The sequence below is a fragment of the Danio rerio genome, chromosome 5 (genome assembly GCF_052040795.2).
Source record: "Danio rerio strain M-AB ecotype USA chromosome 5, GRCz13ab, whole genome shotgun sequence".
In the NCBI taxonomy this organism is placed as follows: domain Eukaryota; kingdom Metazoa; phylum Chordata; class Actinopteri; order Cypriniformes; family Danionidae; genus Danio; species Danio rerio.
The window spans coordinates 1,525,001-1,550,000 of record NC_141025.1 but is presented as its reverse complement, the minus strand read 5'-3'; the positions used below and the strand labels follow the sequence as shown (position 1 = coordinate 1,550,000).

Sequence of the window (25,000 nt, the reverse complement as noted above, 5' to 3'; positions counted from 1 at the left end):
ACACTCGCTGTGTTTACTTTGTTCAGACAGCTAAGAAGCACACTTTGAGTTTCTCTCACACATCAAGATGAGTGCGCAAAGATCTCTCACACACACACACACACACACACACTAATTATGTATACTCCATATAAAAGCCAGACACTATGCTTCTGATGATCAACAGTAAAAATGCCGCATTGTCCCTCGTCCCAACAGGGAAAACCAGCTCCAATCAAGAGCGCATGATTATCTGCTGTCATGCCTTCACAATCAAAACATGCAATAACAGATACATCAGCCACTGACCTAACAAAAGGGTTACCGACACACACACCTCTCATCTGCATACGCATCACTTCCTTCAGGGAAAACCGGAGAATGCTGAAGTGCAGGAAGCAGTTTATGAAATGTATGATTATTTTCTTCAGTGAGTTCAGGCTTGTGGAGACCTGCTTACCCGGCGGTTTTCCTCCTGTCTGACTGAATCATCCGCTGTGTTCACAGACTGATCCTGTGTGTGTGTGTGTGTGTGTGTGTGTGTGTGTGTGTGTGTGTGTGTGTGTGTGTGTGTGTGTGTGTGTGTGTGTGTGTGTGTGTGTGTGTGTGTGTGTGTGTGTGTGTGTGTGTGTGTGTGTGTGTGTGTGTGTGTGTGTGTGTGCTGATGAACAATGAGGCCGTCTGAGTCAGGCGTTCAGCGGTGAACTTTAGTTTATGTTGTATATTAACACTCATTCAGAGATCCATGTGTACTTACAGTTTTTGCCAATTGCTTACACACATGTTCTGAAAGCATGCCTCATATTGGCTGAACTCTACATGCAAATCTAAAAGGGCAAAACCCTTCAATTCTCCTGCAAAATCAAACTTTACATTCAAAACGGTGCGATTTCTTCTCAAAATGGGATTTGGTTTTCAAATGACACACACAAACATCACATGAAGAGACATTTATAAGAACAGTTGAACACTGATGTGCTTACTACTTCTCCATTCATCTTACTGTAGGCCTTTTAGTACTACAGACAGCACACAGGCCTACAGAAGTGCACTGTAAAATATTTCAGGATATTGTTTAATACAAAACACACATACACTCGCTACCAAATCTATTTTACTGTGTTTTTCCCACAAAGACACAGTGTACACAGCGTTCATCCCAACCAACACAGTTGCACATAACGTGGTCTACTTATACCATCAACAGAATACAGTTACAGTAACAGTGTGGATTTCCATCATACACTTTCCATCCCCAGGCAGAAAATAATCCCTCAATAGGACTAAGAAATGGAGAATATGGAGGGAGATAAAACATGGGTCATGGTCATTGATTTGTATGAATAATACGATATGTTGAATAATAATATAATATATTGAATATTAATGTGATGTATTGAATAATAGGATGTATTGTTGATATTTAATTATTATATGTAAATATCTTATTTTATTTTATTTTTTTACTGCCACTAATTACTGTGTGCACTGTTTTTTTTATATTTATATATGTTACTTTATCACTGCATTGGCAATACATTTAACATTTGTCATGCAAATAAAGCAATTATTGAATTGAATTAAGAGAGAGAGAGACCACACAGTTGGCAAATTATTTATCATTAAAACAATTAAAAGAAAAGCACATTCTTTCTAAATATCGCCTCTGTGATCATGACCTAGAAATAGAAAAAGGCAGACATAAAAAATCCTGGACTCCTAAGGAAAAGAGAATATGTAAATAGTGTGACACAAACCAAATAGAGGATGAGACACACTTCCTTCTGTTTTGCCCCAAATACAGCACGACTAGAGAAATATTTTCCCCCCAATTTGAAACATTGATCAGTTCATTTTTTAATTTAAATGACTCAGGAAAAACTTTACCATATACTCGGAGAGGACGAATTGACATTTAGACTAGCTGCAAAATATGTATACACCCTACACACCATAAGATAAAATGGTGAACTCATGTATCTTATTTAAATAATTTAAACTTTTTATTATTATTATATTTATCAAATGTATTTTTTGTGTGTGTGTCATTATATCTTATCTGTATTACTATTAAGTTTTCAATGGTTTTAATGTTTCATATTTCAGTGCTTTGGCAATACTGTACTTAATGTCATGCCAATAATGCAACTTGAACTTGAGAGAGAGAGAGAGAGAGAGATAATTGAATTAAGAGAGAGAGAGAGAGAGAGAGAGAGAGAGAGAGAGAGAGAGAATTAAGAGAGAGAGAGAGAATTGAATTGAGTGAAAGAGAGAGAATTGAATTGAATTAAGAAAGAGAGAGAGAATTGAATTGAGAGAGAGAGAGAGAATTGAATTGAGAGAGAGAGAGAGAATTGAATTGAGAGAAAGAGAGAGAGAGAATTGAATTGAATTAAGAAAGAGAGAGAGAGAGAATTGAATTGAATTAAGAAAGAGAGAGAGAATTGAATTGAGAGAAAGAGAGAGAGAGAATTGAATTGAATTAAGAAAGAGAGAGAGAGAGAATTGAATTGAATTAAGAAAGAGAGAGAGAATTGAATTGAGAGAGAGAGAGAATTGAATTGAGAGAAAGAGAGAGAGAGAATTGAATTGAATTAAGAAAGAGAGAGAGAGAGAATTGAATTGAATTAAGAAAGAGAGAGAGAATTGAATTGAGAGAAAGAGAGAATTGAATTGAGAGAAAGAGAGAGAGAGAATTGAATTGAATTAAGAAAGAGAGAGAGAGAGAATTGAATTGAATTAAGAAAGAGAGAGAGAATTGAATTGAGAGAGAGAGAGAATTGAATTGAGAGAAAGAGAGAGAGAGAATTGAATTGACTTAAGAAAGAGAGAGAGAATTGAATTGAGAGAGAGAGAGAATTGAATTGAGAGAGAGAGAGAGAATTGAATTGAGAGAAAGAGAGAGAGAGAATTGAATTGACTTAAGAAAGAGAGAGAGAATTGAATTGAGAGAGAGAGAGAATTGAATTGAGAGAGAGAGAGAGAATTGAATTGAGAGAAAGAGAGAGAGAGAATTGAATTGACTTAAGAAAGAGAGAGAGAATTGAATTGAGAGAGAGAGAGAATTGAATTGAGAGAGAGAGAGAGAATTGAATTGAGAGAAAGAGAGAGAGAGAGAGATACTGAGCCCTTACAAGTAAAACAACAACAAAAAAACAACAATTTTACTTTAAAGAAGAACAGACATTTTGAGAAAAAAAAAAACTGAACAGAACTGAAACTAAATTATTAAATATAAACCTGCGGGACTTAATTTATGTCCTGCGGCAACATTATTTTTATTACACTTTAAGTGATCTGCTTGAAGTAGGTCACATTTATCAATGGTAAGTTTTAGCCTAAGTTTACATCAATAACATAATGTGCATTGTTCTTTACCATACAAAAAAGGAAAAGAAAAAAAACATTATTATACACCATAGTAGCCTGTAGCCTATGAAAAGGCTCAAATCTTTCTAAATGCATTAAAAAGCAAGCACATATCTTAGCCTTACCTTGAGTTTGTTCACATTCTGCCTGTATTAACATGCATGCTGTATTTTAATATAGCTTATTTTGATGAATTAGCTCTAACTGACAGCTTTTTCTTCGTTTTCCGCGGTTATGCTCGCATTATATTTCGCACGCATATGCAAAGTGACTGAAATTGAAATTAAAGTACAAAACAGCTTCACTGTCTCCAACACACAACACAGGAACTCTTTACTTGTGGACTTTTGAACTGATTGTCATCACGTTTACCCTGTTTTACAAATTACCATTAATCTATTTTTTATTAATTTATTTTAGTTTTACTGATATATTTTTATTAATCTATTTTTATTTTATTTTATTTATTTCTGTATTATATTTTATGTTCATATTTGTTTGCACTACTGCCCTTTTCTGGACTGTCTTGTTTGTTCGCATTGACTGCTTTGGCAATACGAATGTACAGTTATGCCAATAAAGCGCCTCAAATGTGAAATGTGAGAGAGAGAGAGAGAGAGAGAGAGAGAAAAAACACAGAGCGACAGAGCACAAATAACACAAATACATAACAGCAGTGAGCCAGTTATGAAGCAGATGAGCTCTGATTTCTAAATTGTAGTTAGGTGTGACGGGTTTACCGGTGTGATGATTTAGTATTCAAAGTAGAACAAATGACTTTACAGTTCTGACTGACAGTGTGTTCCTTGTGTTTTCTGCATGAAAATTGTGCCAGATGCAGAGAATAGTGTGTTGTGTTGTGAAAAAAGTGTGTTTTAAACCTGCAGTTTGAGTGTAAAGCAGGAATTGTGCTTGTGGTTTAGCAGAATTGGTTCAGGGGGTCGATGCATCAGTTACATGTTGTAGTCATTTTGTCTGAAGTACAAGTAAATGTGTGTAAACTAGGGCTGGGCGATTTGGCAAAAGAAACAAATCTAGGTTTTTTATAAAGTTTGACCGATTCACGATTTCGATTTATTTTTTTTATTATTGTGTTACTAGTCTTCTCCAAACATTACAACATGACTGAAGTAACATTCTCTTTATAAGTAACTTGAAAACCATCTGGTTAAGTAACCTTGTATTTTTATTGGCCATGTCATACAAAAATCGGTCAAGGTGTAAATAAATGTAAAACAAATTCACGAGTTAAATAGCGCTGCTGAAGATTTGGATAAGAAATATTTGTGTAAGTATTGCAGTTGCAGGAATACAGAGGTATTTTTGCAAGTTTTGCTGAGCCTAGGAAAGATTGGCTGTCAGCTCGGCTTTGACTTTGTCTTCTGATTGAATGTCAGGTTGTAATGCTGCTGCCTTTTTCTTAAAAAGATCCAGTGAAGAAAAGGACTGAACATGGAAACTGTAAAGCCTAATTTAACCCAATGTGTGAAGTTGTGGACGTATAGCAGGAGCAAATACAAGCACCAGATGTGCGTCTAATATAAAATAATATATTTAATCTAGCCTTATTTTTCTTTTTTCCCCCTTTTAAACACCAATCATTTGATGCGCTTTGCTCCACTCTCTGTATTATGCTGCCTGATCTGTCTGGTTTTCAACTAGGTCCGCTAAATTACATCATGGGGGCGGCTACTTTCCTTCTCACTGCTACAGTCCCTCACCTCTACTCGTGTTCAAACCAAAACATCAGTGCGGTTTTTCACAAGGCAGGCTTTTATGTCCTTCATACATGTTGCGATCGAGTTTATCGACTTGATGAGGGAATATGTCTTGACAATCCACACAGACGTGACTCAGACTAATGCAACAAGTAAAATCCTACATGACTTCACGCTTTTACAGGCAGTCAAGCAGGTCACACACCAGAAGCAGACATGACAGTTTTAATTATCACACACCAAACGCACACATTCGCATGATATTTAACATGAAACTAATCAGATGGCGCTCTGTGGTGCGGCTGAAATATGACCTGGGTCCTGAATCGTGGCTGGGCGGCGCCGGTGTGTGTATAGAAACCTGTTTAGAATTATAAAATCCATGTCGCTGCGTGGTGCTGCACAGCGCGTCGCAGAGAGGCGCTTCTGGTGTGCTTCCTGCTTCATACACAGAGTGAACCAAAGCACATTGGTGCCATTATAATGTATTAAATATATATATATTTTAAAAAATCGTGATTTCTTGATTTGATTCAAAATTAAATAGTCTTAAAACGTAAATTCGAATTAATCGAAAAAATCAGAAAAGTGTAAACAACCAAGGAAAACTGTAATAAGTGCCATTTTAATGTTATAACTGTGCTGTTGTTATTATTATAACATTTATTTTACCAGGAAAGACATATTGAGATTAAAAATCTATTTTACAAGAGCGTCCTGGTAAAGATTAGGCAGTATACATGTCACAGGGGTCTAACAAACAATTATCAGTTAACATGGATCACACATTGACAAGCAAACTATTCAACACCTCTACAGGCCTGCGTTTCACTTTCTTAATCAACTATACTCTTTTTAAAAATTTTTTTAAAGCATTTAGTGAAATCAATTCTTTGAATGCCAACTTTGTTTGTTGATTATTCTATGTAAGGTGATGTGTATTTAAAAGCCTTTCCCCCATTTCAGTCTGCACTTTAGGATCAGACAGTATATAAATATCCTGTGACTGAAGGCCATAGTTAAGAACAGATTTTTTCCAAATGTAATTGAGTAGATATGATGGGAGTAAACCCAGTGTAGATTTGTAAACAAAGATATGCCAATGCTGTGAACGGACAAAGCAGACCAACCTTACCTAGTATACAGCACACCAGTGGTGTATCGAGGCTATACCCAACAAACACATTTACGTTGTAGCGATGTCTGCACAATGCTGCATTTTTTCAAAGGCAACGTCGCCACTTACGTGCTCGCTACATTGTTACAATGTAGAAATGTAAGACGTGACAAGGCTGTAGCAACGTTGTTGTTGCGTGACATTCAGCAACCATGAGACGACGTTCTTACTACATGTAATAATGCAGTCCTGGCAGTCGATCAATACTGCCTAGAACACAGGATAAGCACAGTGGCGTAGCGGACGGGCCCGCAGGGGCAGTTTTCTGTTTCTGTTTATATGTTTTTGGACCAAAAATAATTTAGACTGGACCTTTAAATGATGCAGATTGAAGCTTCAGGTTCTCCTGTTTAAATTAATATGTGACATTTGAGGCTGACTGCTAAAATGGCAATAAAACTGCTTTAAAATATTAATAATAATAATATAGGCCCATTAGGTGCCCACAAAACACCTCTAGGTCTTTAAGGGTTATTATTTAAAGAAATAGTTCAGTGAACTGCATTTCAAAGAAAGGCTTATTGTGGTTAGAGCTGCATAACCGCGTCACACCTGTAAGACTGGTTAAGTTAGTGCGCTGCGGTTTAATCTTCTAACCAGACGATTTAATGATGTGAAATTCAGCTCACATTTACAGTCATGAGAGAGATTTGTCTGCTTCAGACTGAACTATACCGATGAACAATCTGAGTCAGGAGTTCTCGTGCATTACAGTGATGCAACATCAGCTTATGTTGTATATTAACATGTTTGGTAAGGGGCTCATTGGGAGATCATCTACACCATGTGTAATGCATAACCAGTGCTTTCCTGCTGATGCTATAGTATAGAGGGATTGCAGTTCCATCTAGATCTGCTCAGTTTCCTATATGCAGGACAAATCCTGCCTATACATGTGTTTTAAAACAGCATGGATTGCCTGGTTAATCAGCTACTAAATGCACTGATCTGCTCATTTCTGTCTACACTATATCAATAATCAATCAAGAGTCAAGAGTGTGTGGAAGCTGCTAAATCATATAGAGAAGGACATGTGTGCTATATTTAGACAAACTGAATTAGACAAACATTGTTTCCTCATTCTCAGTGTGAAAAACCAGCCGGGCACGACAGAACACACGCTGTGTTTGATTGGCCACGATGCAGCGAGGAAACAAACACATGTAGACTGCTCAATATACAGCTGAAGTCAGAGTTATTCGCACACATTTGCATTTTTTTCCTTTTTTAAATATTTCCTAATTGATGTTAAACAGATTGAGGAAATGTTCACAGTATGTCTGATAATATTTTTTCTACTGGAGAAAGTCTTGTTTGTTTTATTTCGGCTAGAATAAAAGCAGTTTTTAATTTTTTAAACACCATTTTAAGGTCAGTATTATTAGCCCCTTTAAGCTATATTTTGTTTCCGATTGTCTCCCGAACAAACCACTGTTATACAATGACTTGCCTAATTACCCTAACTTTACCCCAATTACTAGGGGTGTAACGATTTATCGTGGTACGATTTATTGCGATGCAAAAATGTCTCGATATGCATCGTGGCGTTATGACGATTTGATTACGATATGACGTCCGTTTTCTCTTATTAGTTGAGCTGTTTGCACGTGAGCTACGTTCCACCTGCTGTCGCACGTGAGTTCAGATTGCAGCAGCAGTAATGTTAGCAGACCAAGATGAGTGGAGCTGAAATAGAGGATGGCCCATCCTCTCAAAATCAGACGTCTGGCAACATTTCGGTTGTACAGTCATTGCTTTAGACTCGTCCGCTTTTTGACACGCATACTGGGTTCAGTGGCGTAGCGGACGGGCCCGCAGGGCACGCACCGCGGGGGGGCCCCGCGTGATTAGGGGGCCCCACGTCGTCGCGATTTTTAATAATTGAAAATCCAGGAATCGCAATAATCAAACTCTTGGGAACAACTGTGGTCGGAACCAAAGTTCACAGGTCTGTGTTCTCTGAACTCCGCTCAAGCGGTGGACTACTTCATTCTGATTGCTTGCCGCCGAACAGCGTCATGGCCAATGAAGACGCGCTGCTGTTTCTCGTTAAAAAATGAATGACTTCTGGCTACTTTGACGCTCTCGCCACTTTCGGTTTGTGATCGCTCCTCAGTTTGTGAAGGATTCCCCGCGTTGTCACGCCACTCCGCCTCCTTTACCCGCTCCTCAATTTGTGACATAGATATATACACTAGATATCGCATAGGGACCCTGAGCATGCGTCAATAGCGCCGCCATATTGGTACAGTGCTCCCAGGACAAATGTCATTCAACCGCACTAGTCAAGACAGTGTTATTACGTGAAGATGCGCGACTTTAGCGCTGTCTACGGGTGTAGTAACGAGCAAACAAAGAAAACAAAGCACAAAGGCAGAACATTTCATAGGTAATATTAAGTTTTTTTCTGTTTTTGTATGTTCTGAACTTTTGTGCTAATCAGGTAACATTATTGATGATAACAGTCACTTACTGCATTCACCATACGGCAAAGCAGCTCCAACTTGCACTAAACACTCGGCTTATGGAGAAGCACTTTAGCAGCATCTAGAACAGCAGCCTGTAAGTACATTTAAGATTTGTTTCAGTTGTTGTGTATGGTTTGAGGACTTGTTTCCAGCTGTTTGTGTAAAGTTGTAGGACATTTAAACTTGCTTTCAGTTGTGTATAATACTAGAAGTTGTTTAGCCACTGTTTCCTTGGTTACTATAAGAGCTTGTGTAGCGAACGCAGACGCGGTTCGCGTCGTCCGCCTCAGTTTCGGCCCTTGTTTTGACTCGGGAGGCGTGTCCAAACGCCAGGTAACCACTATATAGTGAGCACGGTAGCATTAGTCGGCAGGAGAAGCACTTTAGCAGCATCTAGACCAGCAGCCTGTAAGTACATTTAAGATTTGTTTCAGTTGTTGTGTATGGTTTGAGGACTTGTTTCCAGCTGTTTGTGTAAAGTTGTAGGACATTTAAACTTGCTTTCAGTTGTGTATAATACTAGAAGTTGTTTAGCCACTGTTTCCTTGGTTACTATAAGAGCTTGTGTAGCGAACGCAGACGCGGTTCGCGTCGTCCGCCTCAGTTTCGGCCCTTGTTTTGACTCGGGAGGCGTGTCCAAACGCCAGGTAACCACTATATAGTGAGCACGGTAGCATTAGTCGGCAGGAGAAGCACTTTAGCAGCATCTAGAACAGCAGCCTGTAAGTACATTTAAGATTTGTTTCAGTTGTTGTGTATGGTTTGAGGACTTGTTTCCAGCTGTTTGTGTAAAGTTGTAGGACATTTAAACTTGCTTTCAGTTGTGTATAATACTAGAAGTTGTTTAGCCACTGTTTCCTTGGTTACTATAAGAGCTTGTGTAGCGAACGCAGACGCGGTTCGCGTCGTCCGCCTCAGTTTCGGCCCTTGTTTTGACTCTCGAGGCGTGTCCAGCTGAATTCAATCAGCTAGTGCTTTGGGGTTATATAAACAACTAGTTCACCGCGGCAGCGGTCGCGGCAGCCTCGTGTGAAGACCGCCTCGTGTGAAGACCGACGAGGGTAAAGACCATCGACTCTACCTGCGCGACTCCACCGAGCAAAGACACCGACAAAGCACTTGAGTACTTTACTGTATTGTTTTACTTTACACTTATTTTTTGTTGTCAGTGCACTTTTATTATGTGTTTTCTAATTCCTGTTGTTACTAACACTCGCAAAACACGGGAGGTGCGCTGCAGGCGTAATCCTCACAACCTTCGTTCAATACATGTATCTACTATTTCACAACTCTCTCTCTCCGTGGGCCTCTGGAATTGTCAATCAGCTGTTAACAAGGCTGATTTTATTACCTCCATAGCTACATATTCTGACTATAATCTCATGGCTCTAACTGAGACCTGGTTGAGGCCGGAGGACACTGCTACACATGCTACTCTTTCTGCTAATTTCTCTTTTTCCCACACTCCTCGTCAGACAGGGAGAGGGGGTGGGACTGGACTACTAATTTCCAAAGAAGGGAAATTTACTCTGATACCGTCCCTGCCAACAATCAGCTCCTTTGAATTCCATGCAGTCACCATTATCCACCCCTTCTACATAAATGTGGTTGTCATCTACCGCCCACCAGGTAAATTAGGTCACTTCCTAGATGAACTGGATGTTCTTCTCTCATCTTTTTTTAATTTTGCCACTCCCTTATTGGTGCTAGGTGACTTCAACATTTACGTTGACAAACCGCAAGCTGCAGACTTTCAGACTCTGCTTGCCTCTTTTGACCTAAAAAGAGCACCTACTTCTGCTACCCACAAATCAGGTAATCAGCTAGACCTTATTTACACACGACACTGCTTCGCTGATCAAACTATAGTAACTCCACTACATATATCTGATCATTTCCTTCTGTCTCTCAACATCCACATTACTCCTGAGCCGCCACACACTCCAACACTGGTTACCTTTCGCAGAAACCTACGATCTCTCTCACCCAATAGACTATCCACCATTGTTTCAGACTCTCTTCCTCCATCTCGCAAACTCACTGCACTTGATTCGAACAGTGCCACTAATACACTCTGCTCCACACTAGCATCATGTCTAGACCGATTATGTCCTCTTGCATCCAGGCCAGCCCGTGCCAGTCCTCCTGCACCCTGGCTCTCGGATGCTCTCCGTGAGCATCGCTCAAAACTTCGGGCTGCAGAGAGAATTTGGCGGAAAACTAAAAATCCTGCACATCTCTTAACATACCAAACTCTTCTGTCCTCTTTCTCAGCTGAGGTTACTTCTGCAAAGCAGACGTATTACCGTCTGAAAATCAACAATGCCACTAATCCTTGCCTACTTTTTAAAACATTTTCCTCCCTCCTCTATCCTCCTCCTCCACCCGCATCCTCCACACTTACTACTGATGACTTTGCTACATTCTTCTGCACCAAAACTGCAAAAATCAGTGCTCAATTTGCTGCACCTACAACAAACACGCAAGATACAACACCAACACCACACACACTCACCTCTCACTTCTCAGCTCTCTGAGTCTGAGGTGTCCAAACTTGTGCTATCTAGCCATGCAACCACCTGTCCACTCGATCCCATTCCCTCTCATCTCTTGCAAGCCATCTCTCCTGCAGTCATACCAACACTGACTCACATAATTAACACATCTCTTGACTCTGGTTTATTCCCCACTACATTTAAGCAGGCTAGGGTAACCCCACTGCTAAAGAAACCCAACCTGGACCATACGCTACTTGAAAACTACAGACCAGTATCCCTGCTTCCATTCATGGCCAAGATTCTGGAGAAAGTAGTGTTCAATCAAGTCCTGGACTTTCTTACTCAAAACAATCTCATGGACAACAAGCAATCCGGCTTTAAGAAAGGCCACTCAACTGAGACTGCCCTGCTCTCGGTCGTGGAGGATCTCAGACTGGCTAAAGCAGACTCTAAATCATCAGTCCTCATTTTGCTGGACTTGTCAGCTGCTTTTGACACTGTCAACCACCAGATCCTGCTATCTACGCTTGAGTCACTGGGCGTTGCGGGCACTGTTATACAATGGTTTAGATCTTATCTCTCTGACAGGTCATTCAGGGTGTCTTGGAGGGGAGAGGTGTCCAACCTACAGCATCTAAACACTGGGGTACCTCAAGGCTCTGTTCTTGGGCCACTTCTCTTCTCCATCTACACATCCTCTCTAGGACCAGTCATCCAGAGACATGGATTCTCCTACCACTGCTATGCTGATGATACCCAGCTATACCTCTCTTTTCATCCTGATGATCCCTCGGTTCCAGCTCGTATCTCAGCCTGCCTGTTGGATATTTCACACTGGATGAAAGATCATCATCTTCAGCTGAACCTCGCAAAAACGGAAATGCTTGTAGTTTCTGCCAACCCGACTCTACACCATAACTTTTCAATCCAGATGGATGGGGCAACCATTACTGCATCCAAAATGGTGAAAAGCCTTGGAGTAACGATTGATGACCAACTAAACTTCTCTGACCACATTTCTAGAACTGCTCGATCGTGCAGATTTGCACTCTATAACATCAGAAAGATCCGACCCTTCTTATCTGAACATGCAGCTCAACTCCTTGTTCAAGCTCTTGTTCTCTCCAAACTGGATTACTGCAACTCTCTACTAGCGGGGCTTCCAGCTAACTCTATCAAGCCTCTTCAACTGCTCCAGAATGCAGCAGCACGAGTGGTCTTCAATGAACCTAAACGAGCACATGTCACTCCGCTGCTAGTCCATTTGCACTGGCTGCCAGTTGCTGCTCGCATCAAATTCAAAACTCTGATGTTTGCCTACAAAGTGACTTCTGGCCTAGCACCTTCTTATCTGCACTCACTTCTGCAGATCTATGTGCCCTCCAGAAACTTGCGTTCTGTGAATGAACGTCGCCTCGTGGTTCCATCCCAAAGAGGGAAAAAATCACTTTCGCGAACGCTCACGCTCAATCTGCCCAGTTGGTGGAATGAACTCCCTAACTGCATCAGAACAGCAGAGTCACTCGCTATTTTCAAGAAACGACTAAAAACTCAACTATTTAGTCTCCACTTCACTTCCTAAGCTGCAATTGCCTCTTTGAATATCACACTAATTGTACAAAAAAAAAAAAAAAAAAAAAAACTACTAACACTTCCCTTCTTAGACTTTACAGACCTGAAACTTGCCTTTAGTACTTATTCATTGTTGCTCTTAGTTGTGTAAATTGCTTCCTTGTCCTCATTTGTAAGTCGCTTTGGATAAAAGCGTCTGCTAAATGACTAAATGTAAATGTTATGCTAGTTTTGTTGAATAAAACCAGCAAACAATGCAAAAGAAATATGACAACGAGATGCTGCGCTGCCAGAAACTTGTATTATTGTCGGCTAACGAACGAGTCGTTCATAACGGAGATTCATTCACAAACGAATCGCTCCCTCCGTCAGTATGAGAAGTGAAAGCAGCACATGATTAGATCAAATTTAACAGGGAGAGTGAATAGTACATTTTCATACACACAAACACAAGCTTTTTGTCAGGAATGCCCGTGCGGTCACTGATCCATCAATGTAGAAAAGTGATGTCAAATAAAAATTTACATATTAAAAAAATGCATACTAACATCCAGGAAAACTCCCGATCATAGATATATGTGTATATCTATATCTATGTGTATATGTGTATACCCCCCCCACCCCCCCCCCCCCACCCCGCCCTTTAACTGGGGGCCCCGTCCGTGATCCCTGCAGGGGGGCCTCCGCATTTTGCGCTACGCCACTGACTGGGTTGCGACAGGGATACCTCCTAATGGTGTTAAAAGAGTCACATACTGTATTTATAAGGTACAATTCACCCTAAAATATCATTCTGTCTTCATATAATGATGTATTGGCGGCCGCATAATCAGAGGTACTCAAAAATGCACGTCAACATGATACACTTGATAGCGCCGACATCAGCGACGCCGAAGAAATAGTAAACCTGCCTAATCTGCTGAAAAGAGTCACGACTGTCCTGTGTAATGAAAAGACGGCCACCCTGTCACTCATCATGCCCAACATGAAGACAGACATCCATAAAAACCTCTCAGACAGATACACATAAGTTCAGGATTATCTTATAGAACTGCTGATTACCTGGAAATGTGGATTTTTTTGCACACACAAAAAACGCAAGTGACCAAGCAAAGCCTTAAGCTCTTACTGTTAAATTCAATTGAATAGAAAGCTTATTGTTTTTGCACCTTTACTTATATTGTTCCTTTATTTTGTCTCTGTCATTTCAATAATATTTTTAAAGAAGTTTTTAAATTGTTTTATTTTCCAGAGACAGGCCTGTTTAATATATTTTCTAAAAGAAGGTTCAGTTTAACAAGTTGAAACAAAAGAAATACATAAAAAATAGTTTACTTGGTAAAATTTGCATTTCAGTTTAATTTTCAATTTTTATTCCAAATATCGTGATACATATCGAATCGTGAGCATTATATCGTGACACATATCGAATCGTGAGCTGAGTGTATCATTACACCCCTACTAATTACCCTAGTGAAGCCTTTACATGCCTTTAAATGTCACTTTATCACTGCTGAATACTAGTGTCTTACACAAGTCTAGGGGAAAATACAATGAACACAACAATATTAATTTAAAGAGCACTAAACTGGGACCAGCCACAACACAACAGAGTAAAGTTCCGAAAGTTTATTTACAAAACCAAAGTCACACAATGAGTGTTAAGGAAGCTCTAGCTTCAGGAGGGGAATACAGCCAAAATAACAAACAAAACAGGGTTCTGTCTGGGAGTAAAGCCTCTAAATAAACTACCAGAAAACAATGATGAAAATCAACAACAAATCTACACTGACTCCCTGACCGACCTCAAAACAGGAGAAAAGGTCCAACAAAAAGGAATGGCCGTCCACCTCCTTACTGCTTCCTGGGGGGAAAGCAAAAGAAAGAAACCAAAGTTTAAACCGTGGCACTGCTCTTAGCCACAACACAGAACAAGTACCAATCATACACAAGTCACATCTTAAATCACAACAGTTCAACAGTTCTCAACAGCTTTACTTTAACTGAAACCCAGCTAGTGCTCTGGAGAAAGGTTCCTCTCTAACTCCTTTCTCAACATCCAAGTGTTTGGCCTGTGTTTTTATCCCCTCTCACGTCTCCATGGTAAGTGAACACAGCTGTGGGAAGCAATCAGCAACCTGCTTGAAACTCAGGAGGGGAGGAGTCAAGGCAACAAAAGAAGAACAGGGAAAAAGACATGAAACAATATAAACAAAACAACTTTAAACAATACGTCTCTAAACGTAACATGAAGAATATCTAGACTTATATTATTTACTGTGGTCATGGCATAGAGAAAATAAATCATTTATTAGAGATGAGTTATTAACACTGTTATGATTAGAAATGTGCTGGACAACTGTAAGTGCTAAAAGGTGCCATGCATACCTAGGCATAACTGAATAAGAAGAGTTCAGTGCGTGGAAAATACCACTGTTGACTCATTCTCATTGTGTTTAGTAGGGAGTGTAAGGATATGTGTACAACCCCAAATCAGAAAACAAATGGGACGGTGTAGAAACGCAAATAAAAAAGAAAGTAGTCTTCCGGTTTGGGCGAGAAGACGATGGCAGCGTGATAACCTTAGCTCCCGACAACGAGAATAAAAAGGCCTAAACGAAGAGTAAATACTCGACGATATAATTACTAGTTGGTAGGAAGAAGTGGATGGTCATGACAAAAGAGAGGCAAAACAAGATTAAAGGCAAGAAAATTGTACACAACATGGTAAACGTCACTGAGGTAAACGACGAGGAACCGCTAACCGAGCACAGAGAGGGCGAGGGGGAAACGGAGGTTGATCTGAAGACGATATTCAAAGAAATAAAGGATTTTCGTCAAGATAGCAAGAAACAATTCCAAGAGCTAAAAGAGGACATCAACAAAACTAATAGAAGACTTGACGAAACGGAGGAACGGATAACAGCAATGGAGGACAGAATGCAAACTACAGAGGATGTAGTCACGGAGATGATCAAACTGCACGATCAACTCGAAGCCAAACTAATTGATCAAGAAGGACGCGATAGGCGCAACAATATACGAATCTACTCAATACCCGAAGAGTCTGAAAAAAATTACACATCAATGATAGCCTTCATTGAACAGCTACTAAAAGAAAACCTCCAATTACCAACGGACTTGAACTTACAGATCGAAAGAGCCCATAGAGCCCTCACTCCTCTACCGCCACGGGGATCAGCACCACGATCCATCATTGTGAGATTTTTGGACTATAGAACGAAAGAAGAAATTATTAAAATGGCATGGAAAAACAAAGGATTTGAGTGGAAGGGAAAACGCATAAATTTCGACCACGACTACGCAACAGGGGTGTTAAAAAAGCGAAGAGAATACGCGGAGGTGAAAAGACTATTAAAAGAAAAAGGAATACGCTTCCAAACTCCTTTTCCTGCAAAAATGCGGGTCTTCTACGAGGACGGCGTCCGCATATACAGCTCTGCTACGGAAGCGACGCGAGATATGGCCGAGAGAGGATTGCCGGTCACCGTAGTGAAGCAGCCGGAGACACTAATGGACAAAATCAAGAGGACGACCTGGTCAACGAGTGATGGACGAGGAAATAAAAGTAGGGAAGGAAGGAGGCGAGTTGACCAGTCAGTTGTAGAGAAACTCCAGCAATTCAGACGCGAATCAGTGGAAGAGGATTAAAAAAAAAAAATCCACTCAATAGACAAAAACTCGAAACAGAATGAAAACAATTTAGCCGACACCCTTTACTTTATCACATGCGCAACAGACCAAGTTCGCGCTGTCAACAAAGACTGAAACTAACGTTTACCAGGTTGACTAAATTTAATTTAGAATGTATTATTATTATTAATAGTATTATTATTTTAAATGGGCCTATAGTAAAATTATTAGTTCGGGAGCATAACGGGACCGGGACACAATCGCCAGGAGGTATGAGTGACTTTCAGAATAAAGTTACTTCGGAGAGCCCTCTAGTGGTGAAAAGAGGTAAATTCTCCGCAATGAATACCAACCCAAACACAATTAAGGTTAACTTAAGAACCTCACTGTTGGAAGTTTTTAAATGGGTTTTCACTATGTTACAGAACGTTTTATCTTTTACTTTAAGGCATTATAGTATTCTGGCTGATGTTCATAGCAGCCAAGAGGATGGAGCACTGAAAATGGGTATTGAAAAATATGTACAGTTTATAGACACAATTTTGACATGGAGACTAATAAGCAGAGATTAAGAGTAGTTTCATTCAACGTTAATGGGGTATTGAACCCTCAAAAACGAACTAAAATAATAACTAAACTAAAGAAAGAAAAGACTCATATTGCTCTTTTACAAGAGACACATTTGAATGAAACAGAACATCTGAAACTTAAACAAAGGGGATTTAAATGGATATTTTCTTCTTCCTATAAATATGGCCATAGACGAGGAGTTGCAATTCTTATCTCAAATCAAGTAAACTATGAGCATTTATCAGAAAAGAAGGATAAAGAAGGAAGATTTATTTGCATTAAAGGAAAAATAAATGGGACCCAAGTAACTATATTTAACATATATGCCCCTCCAGGAAGCCAGTGGTCTTTCTTTAAACAAATATTAAATATGATATCAACAGAATCAGAGGGCATTCTTATTTGGGGAGGTGATATGAATATTCGATTATCTAAACTGGATTATTCAGGAAAAAGTATAATATCTCAAAACCAAGTAAGAAAGAAAATTAACACAATATTAAAAGAAATTGGTATCATTGATATTTGGAGAAACATCAACCCAAATACACGGGATTATTCACACTTTTCAGCCCCACACTCAACATATAGCAGAATTGATTATTTTTTTACTTTTCTTAAAGACAGACACAGAGTCACATCATGTGACATCGGAACAATAGATATATCTGATCATGCGCCCATAATAATGACAATAAATATTAATCATAACAAAAGGAATACCCTCTGGAAGTTAAACTCGAGTATACTAAATAACCCATTTGTAAAAGAGAATATTAAATCTGAGATTGAAACATACTTTGAGGAAAATAATAATGGGGAAGTAACACCAATAATTTTATGGGACGCATTTAAAGCAGTCTTAAGAGGAAAGATGATTGCTAGAACAGCACTATTAAAGAAAATTAGTCAAGGAAGAATTGATAGTTTACAAATTAAATTGAAAAAGGCACAAGCGTTACATAAAAGAACAAATGATCCTGGTGAAAAACAGATAATTAAAAAATTGCAAAAAGAATTAGACAGTTTGTTATCAGAAGAAATTCAGCGTAAACTATTATTTCTTAGACAGAATTATTATGAAGCAGGAAACAAATCTACAAGACTTTTAGCATATAAATTAAGAAAACAACAAACAGAGTCAACAGTGTATAAAATAAGGAACCCTGAAACTAATAATATACATCATAAATTGGAAGAAATACAAAAAAGTTTCGAAATATACTACAGAACCCTATACACACAACCAACAATGCAGAATGAACAGCATATAAAAAATTTTCTCAACTCATTAAGTTTACCAGAAGTAACCGAGGAACAAAATGCCAGTTTAACAAAAGAAATTACAGAACTAGAAATAAATGCAGCAATAACAAAATTGAAAGCAAACAAAAGTCCAGGTACCGATGGATACACATCTGAATGGTACAAATGTTTTCGAGATCAGATAGTTCCAAGACTTAAAATGGCATGTAATTGGGCACTGCACAAAGGAGAAATTCCTCCTTCTTGGAGAGAAGCGACAATTACAATTATTCCTAAAGATGGGAAAGACAAATTACAGTGTAAAAATTATCGCCCAATTTCGGTTTTAAATATAGATTATAAAATATACACATCAATTTTGGCAAAAAGACTAGATAATATATTACCAGACCTTATACAACTAGATCAAACAGGATTTATACGACAAAGACAAACCCAAGACAATATTAGACGAACTTTACACATCTTATCGCACATACAACAAAGAAAGATAGAATCACTGATCTTGGGACTAGACGCAGAAAAAGCCTTTGATACAGTTAGATGGTTATATCTTTATAAAGTAATGGAGAAATTTGGTTTCCATCCAATTATCATTAAAGCTCTACAAGCAATATACAACAAACCAACAGCTAGAATCAAAATTAATGGAAGCCTCTCAAAATCATTTATTCTAGAAAGATCTTGTAGACAAGGATGCCCCTGTTCTCCACTATTGTTCGCTTTGTTTTTGGAGCCACTAAGTCAGAGCATAAAACAAAACACCGATATTGAGGGAATTAAGGTATTTGGAGAAGAACAGAAATTATCTCTTTTTGCAGACGACGTGTTAATTTATTTAGGAAAACCACAAAAATCATTAGAAGTACTTATGGAAACATTAGAATCCTTTGGAAAATTATCAGGCTATAAATTAAATGTACAAAAAACTCAGGTTCTAACTTTAAATTATCAACCATCTAAATATTTAAGGCAAAAATTTGATTTTAATTGGAAAGAAAATTCAATGAAATATTTAGGAGTTAATATCCCTAAAGATTTAACCTTTTTATTTGATCTAAATTATAAGCCACTATATTCAAAGATAAAGGCAGATTTAGTTAGATGGAACCTTCTACCATACCTAGGATTACACTCCAGAATAGAATCAATTAAAATTAACATACTTCCAAGATTTTTATATCTTTTTCAAACACTACCTATAGAAATAAGTAAACAACATTTTACAGAATGGGATAGATCGATTTCACGTTTTATATGGCAAGGGAAAAAACCAAGAATTAAATTTAAAACGCTACAATTACAGAAAGACGAAGGAGGATTTACATTACCATGTTTGGAGAAGTATTACCAAGCGGCCCAAATACGACCATTACTATGCTTAAGTAACCCTAATTTTAAAGCCAGATGGAAAGAAATAGAAAATGCCACTCCAAACAGACCCCCAATTCAAGCAATAATGGCTGATGACAATTTGAGGAAAACCTATGAAAAAGAAATTAATCAATGGACAAACAATTCATTAAAAACGTGGCAAGAAATATTAAAAAAATATGATCTAACAGAGTCAGTATCAATACTGAGATGGCCAGCGTTTGACTCCACATTCGCCCCAAACAAAATAGACACTAGTTTTAAAGTTTGGAATAAGCAAGGACTTACGGCATACTGCACTTTTCTACATAATGGAAGTGTTAAGGATTTTGAAACATTCAAAAATGAAAATTCACTATGTGACCACGACTTTCATAGATATTTACAGATAAGACACAAAATTAAAAACATTAGAAATGGTGATGAAAATAAAAATAATGACCTCCTGACAATATTTATCACAGCTTATAAAGGAGGCAACATGACCAAAATAATTACTAAACTATATAAAAGTCTACAAGACAATAAAGCAGAAAACACATATTATATAAAAAATAAATGGGAAAAAGAGAACAATATTGAAATTACTGAGGAAGAGTGGAAAAGTATTTTTAAAACACAGTGGAAATCAACAGCCTCCTCAGTCTGGAGGGAATTCGGTTGGAAAAATATAATTCGTTTTTTCGTCACCCCTGAGCAGAAGAGATACTTAAACAAAAATGCAGTCTGTTGGAGACTATGTGGCTCAAATGAAGCGAATCATACACACATATTCTGGAAATGTTTAAAAATTCAGGCATTTTGGAAAGAAATTCATAAATGTTTAGAGACTATATTCCACACCCCCATCGATTTTTCCTTCTCAACTCTATACTTAGGCCTCAACTCTCCTATGCTAAAAGAAAAATCTGACAAAAAACTGATTAAAATTTTGCTGATAGCCTGTAAAAAAGCCATAACCAAAAAATGGTTACAGCTTGAAGCACCTCAAATTAGTGATTGGTTTGAAATAACTTATGATATCTATAAAATGGAGAGGCTAACAATGAATCGTCGATTACAGACTGTGGAGCTTAATGAGACATGGAGAAAATGGGTAGAATATATTCTCCCATTAAGGCCAGACTTGATATAGAATGTGTAATAGTCAGAGAGATGTGAATTTTATTTTGATTATTTTATGTATTATTTTTTGAGATAAAACTTACAAGAAAAATAATAAGAACAATACCCATTTAAAAATAAATAAATCAAGGTGCTAAAAGTACCATCCTCACAGTTTCATATGTATATAGTTTATGAAAAAAAAAAAAAAAAGTGCAGATCGAGTGCTACAATATGGGTTTAAAAATAAGGGAACAACTGAATTGTAATTGAAAAGCAATACATAAAAAAAAAAAAAAAAAATGTTTTTTCTTTTTCATCTGTATACATTTTGATGGTATACAAAACAATTAGAAGTGTATTGATTTGATTGTTCCTATAGTATCCTTGAGTCATTAATGTAATTTTCATATTTAATTATGTATGGAGTTTTTATTTATTTATTTATTTTTATTTTTATTTTTTTTTTCATTTTTACAATTTCTGGATCCCTATGTTGGATTGTTTTTGTGTAACCAATGTGGAAAACCATATGAACCCTATCAATATGTAAACTTGGAAACTGCAATAAAAAACTAAAAAAAAAAAAAAAAAAAAAAAAGAAAGTAGTGATTTCCTAATGTACTTTGACTCGTATTTCGTTTCAGACAATACAAAAGCACATTATTATTATTATTATTATTATTATTATTATTATTATTATTAATATATGTTTTTTTATTGCAATAATAACAGTACATTACAACAAATACAGATACAAAACTGAAAGAAGTACTGAAAGCACATTATTTAATGTGTTCCTCATGATTTTTATTGTTTGTTTTGTTTTTTTCTAAATAAACGTATATTCCTTTTAAACTTTGGTTCTTGCAACACATTTCAAAAATAATTAGAGCAGTTAAGCATTTAGCACTCTCTAATGTTGCCGTTCTTTTTCACAACACTTCGAGACGTTCAGGGGCTGAAGACAGCAAGTGCTGAAGAGTTTCAGGTGTGATTTTGTCTCATTCTTCCTGCAAACAAGTCTTAAGGTGGGCAACAGCACAGAGTCTTTAATGTCACATTTGAGCTTTTAAAATGCGCCACTCATTCTGTATTGGAGCCAAGTCGGGACTGCAGGCAGGCCAGTCCAGTCCAGACTCTGTAATGAGAGCTGAATGTGGTTCTGCATTGTCTTGTTGAACTCTGCATGGACGTCCCTGGAGAAGAAGGCAGCATATTGAGCTGCAGAATCTCTCTGTGCTGTTCAGCATTACTGGAGCATCACAGAAGAGCAGGTTACCTGTGCCAAGGACGCTGACACAACCCCAGACCATGACAGAGCCGGGCTTCTGGACTTGGTGACAGTCTGGATGACCCTTTCCTTCTTTGGTCTGGAGCACACAGCGTCCATTTCTCCTAAAAACAGCTGAATCACTGCTTCATCTGAGCACAGGACACGTCTCCACTGTGTGATGCTCCATCCCAGATGCCTCCGAGCAAAGAGTAGTCGACAGCGCTTCTGGACACTGTTAACATAGGGCTTCCTTTGGCACAGCAGTGTTTCAACCTACCTACCTATCTATAACAACATGCTAATTCATGCTAGAATCATGCTAACAACATGTTAATTCATGATAGAATCATGCTAACAACATGCTAATCCATGATACAATCATGCTAACAACATGCTAATCCATGATACAATCATGCTAATTCATGATAGAATCATGCTAACAACATGCTAATTCATGATAGAATCATGCTTACAACATGCTAATTCATGATAGAATCATGCTAACAACATGCTAATTCATGATAGAATCATGCTAACAACATGCTAATTCATGATAGAATCATGCTAACAACATGCTAATCCATGATACAATCATGCTAACAACATGCTAATCCATGATACAATCATGCTAATTCATGATAGAATCATGCTAACAACATGCTAATTCATGATAGAATCATGCTTACAACATGCTAATTCATGATAGAATCATGCTAACAACATGCTAATTCATGATAGAATCATGCTAACAACATGCTAATCCATGATACAATCATGCTAACAACATGCTAATCCATGATAGAATCATGCTAACAACATGCTAATTCATGATAGAATCATGCTTACAACATGCTAATTCATGATAGAATCATGCTAACAACATGCTAATTCATGATAGAATCATGCTAACAACATGCTAATCCATGATACAATCATGCTAACAACATGCTAATCCATGATAGAATCATGCTAACAACATGCTAATTCATGATAGAATCATGCTAACAACATGCTAATTCATGATAGAATCATGCTTACAACATGCTAATTCATGATAGAATCATGCTAACAGCATGCTAATCCATGATACAATCATGCTTACAACATGCTAATCCATGATACAATCATGCTAACAACATGCTAATTCATGATAGAATCATGCTAACAACATGCTAATTCATGATAGAATCATGCTAACAACATGCTAATCCATGATACAATCATGCTAACATGCTAATCCATGATACAATCATGCTAACAACATGCTAATTCATGCAAGAATCATGCTAGTAACATGCTAATTCATGGTAGAATCATGCTAACAACATGCTAATCCTTGCAAAAATCATGCTAGTAACATGCTAATTCATGCTAGAATCATGCTAACAACATGCTAATTCATGCAAAAATCATGCTTACAACATGCTAATTCATGATAGAATAATGCTAACAACATGCTAATTCATGATAGAATAATGCTAACAACATGCTAATTCATGGTAGAATCATGCTAACAACATGCTAATTCATGATACAATCATGCTAACAACATGATAATCCATGATACAGTCATGCTAACAACATGCTAATTCATGCAAGAATCGTGCTAACAACATGCTAATCCATGCAAAAATCATGCTAGTAACATGTTAATTCATGGTAGAATCATGCTGACATGCTAATTCATGCTAGAATCATGCTAACAACATGCTAATTCATGCAAAAATCATGCTAACAACATGCTAATTCATGATAGAATTATGCTAACAACATGATAATTCATGATACTATCATGCTAACAACATGCTAATTCATGCAAAAATCATGCTAACAACATGCTAATTCATGATGCAATCATGCTAACAACATGCTAATTTATGCAAGAATCATGCTAACAACATGCTAATTCATGCTAGAATCATGCTGACAACATTCTAATTCAAGCTAGAATCATGCTAGTAACATGTTAGTTTGTGTTACAATCATGCTAACAACATGCTAGTTTGCATGTTGTTAGCATGATTCTAGCATGAATTAGCATGTTGTTAGCATGATTCTGACAACATGCTAATTCAAGCTAGAATTATGCTAACAACATGCTAATTCATGCTAGAATCATGCTATCTAACTAATTCATGCTAGAATCATGCTAGTAACATGCTCATTCATGGTAGTATCATGTTGACATCATGCTAATTCATGCTAATTCTTGGTAGTATCATGCTGACATCATGCTAATACATGGTAGAATCATGCTAGTAACATGCTAACTCATGGTAGAATCATGCTGCCAACATGCTAATTCATGCAAAAATTTAAAACTAATTCAAAATAAAAGCTAATTCATGCTAAGCTAATTCATGCTAAGTTAATTCTATCTATCAGGTTCATACTTTTATCATACTATTCATACTTCTTAAACTGGTTTAAACTAAATAAACTATTACCAACAGGCTTTGTCAAGCCAGCCTCAAAGTTGGTCTCGACAAACTTTAATAATCTAGTTATTCTTATTGTTATTAGATCAGAATAATCGCAGTGTTACTGGTCAGATTGAGCTGTAGTTTGATGTAGTTTGATGTAGTTGATCTTCACTGAGCTCGGAGTCTTCTCCCGCTTGAGCTCCAGTGGTTTGTGGTGAATAATGATGTGTTTTTCTGTCTCTGTAGGCTAATATTGGACAGGACGAGGACTTTGATGTGGCACGGAAGAAAGCTGAGAAACTTGGAGCCAAGAAGGTATGAGTGATTCTATGTGCTGCACCATAACATGTCGAAAAAGCTGAGTCAGGCGTAGTTCTCTTCACACAACCTGCAGTTCAGAAAAGATCTGCGTCTGGATGAGTATACCAGCAGTGAGGTTGTTGCTGTTGTGTTCATTTGTGTGTGCGCTTGTGTATGATTGTTTGTGGTGTGTGGAATGTTCAGATGTGTGCTTGTGTATTTCTGTGTGTGTGTGTGTGTGTGTGTGTGTGT

At 37.7% G+C, this 25,000-nt stretch overlaps 2 protein-coding genes and 1 long non-coding RNA gene across 4 annotated transcripts in view; 2 read left to right on the top strand and 1 right to left on the bottom strand.

Annotated features, from left to right (window-relative positions):
* ass1 (argininosuccinate synthase 1) overlaps positions 1-25,000 on the top strand; it is a 95,762-nt gene that overhangs the window by 4,163 nt on the left and 66,599 nt on the right. For both annotated transcript variants that reach the window (XR_015490143.1, NM_001004603.1), the window contains 1 exon segment: positions 24,695-24,763. Coding sequence is in view for 1 of the 2 variants with exons in the window: in NM_001004603.1 (NP_001004603.1) it covers positions 24,695-24,763 (69 nt within the window). In the remaining variant the exon portion in view is untranslated.
* The window catches only part of surf2 (surfeit 2), a 108,290-nt gene that overhangs the window by 52,472 nt on the left and 30,818 nt on the right, over positions 1-25,000 (top strand). The window lies entirely within an intron of this gene.
* Positions 21,521-24,836, bottom strand: LOC147843763 (uncharacterized). The gene is made up of 4 exons (XR_015490978.1): positions 24,335-24,836; positions 23,441-23,610; positions 22,032-23,279; positions 21,521-21,948 (listed from the first exon to the last, which is right to left on the bottom strand). It is a non-coding gene; the product is annotated as an uncharacterized LOC147843763 (long non-coding RNA).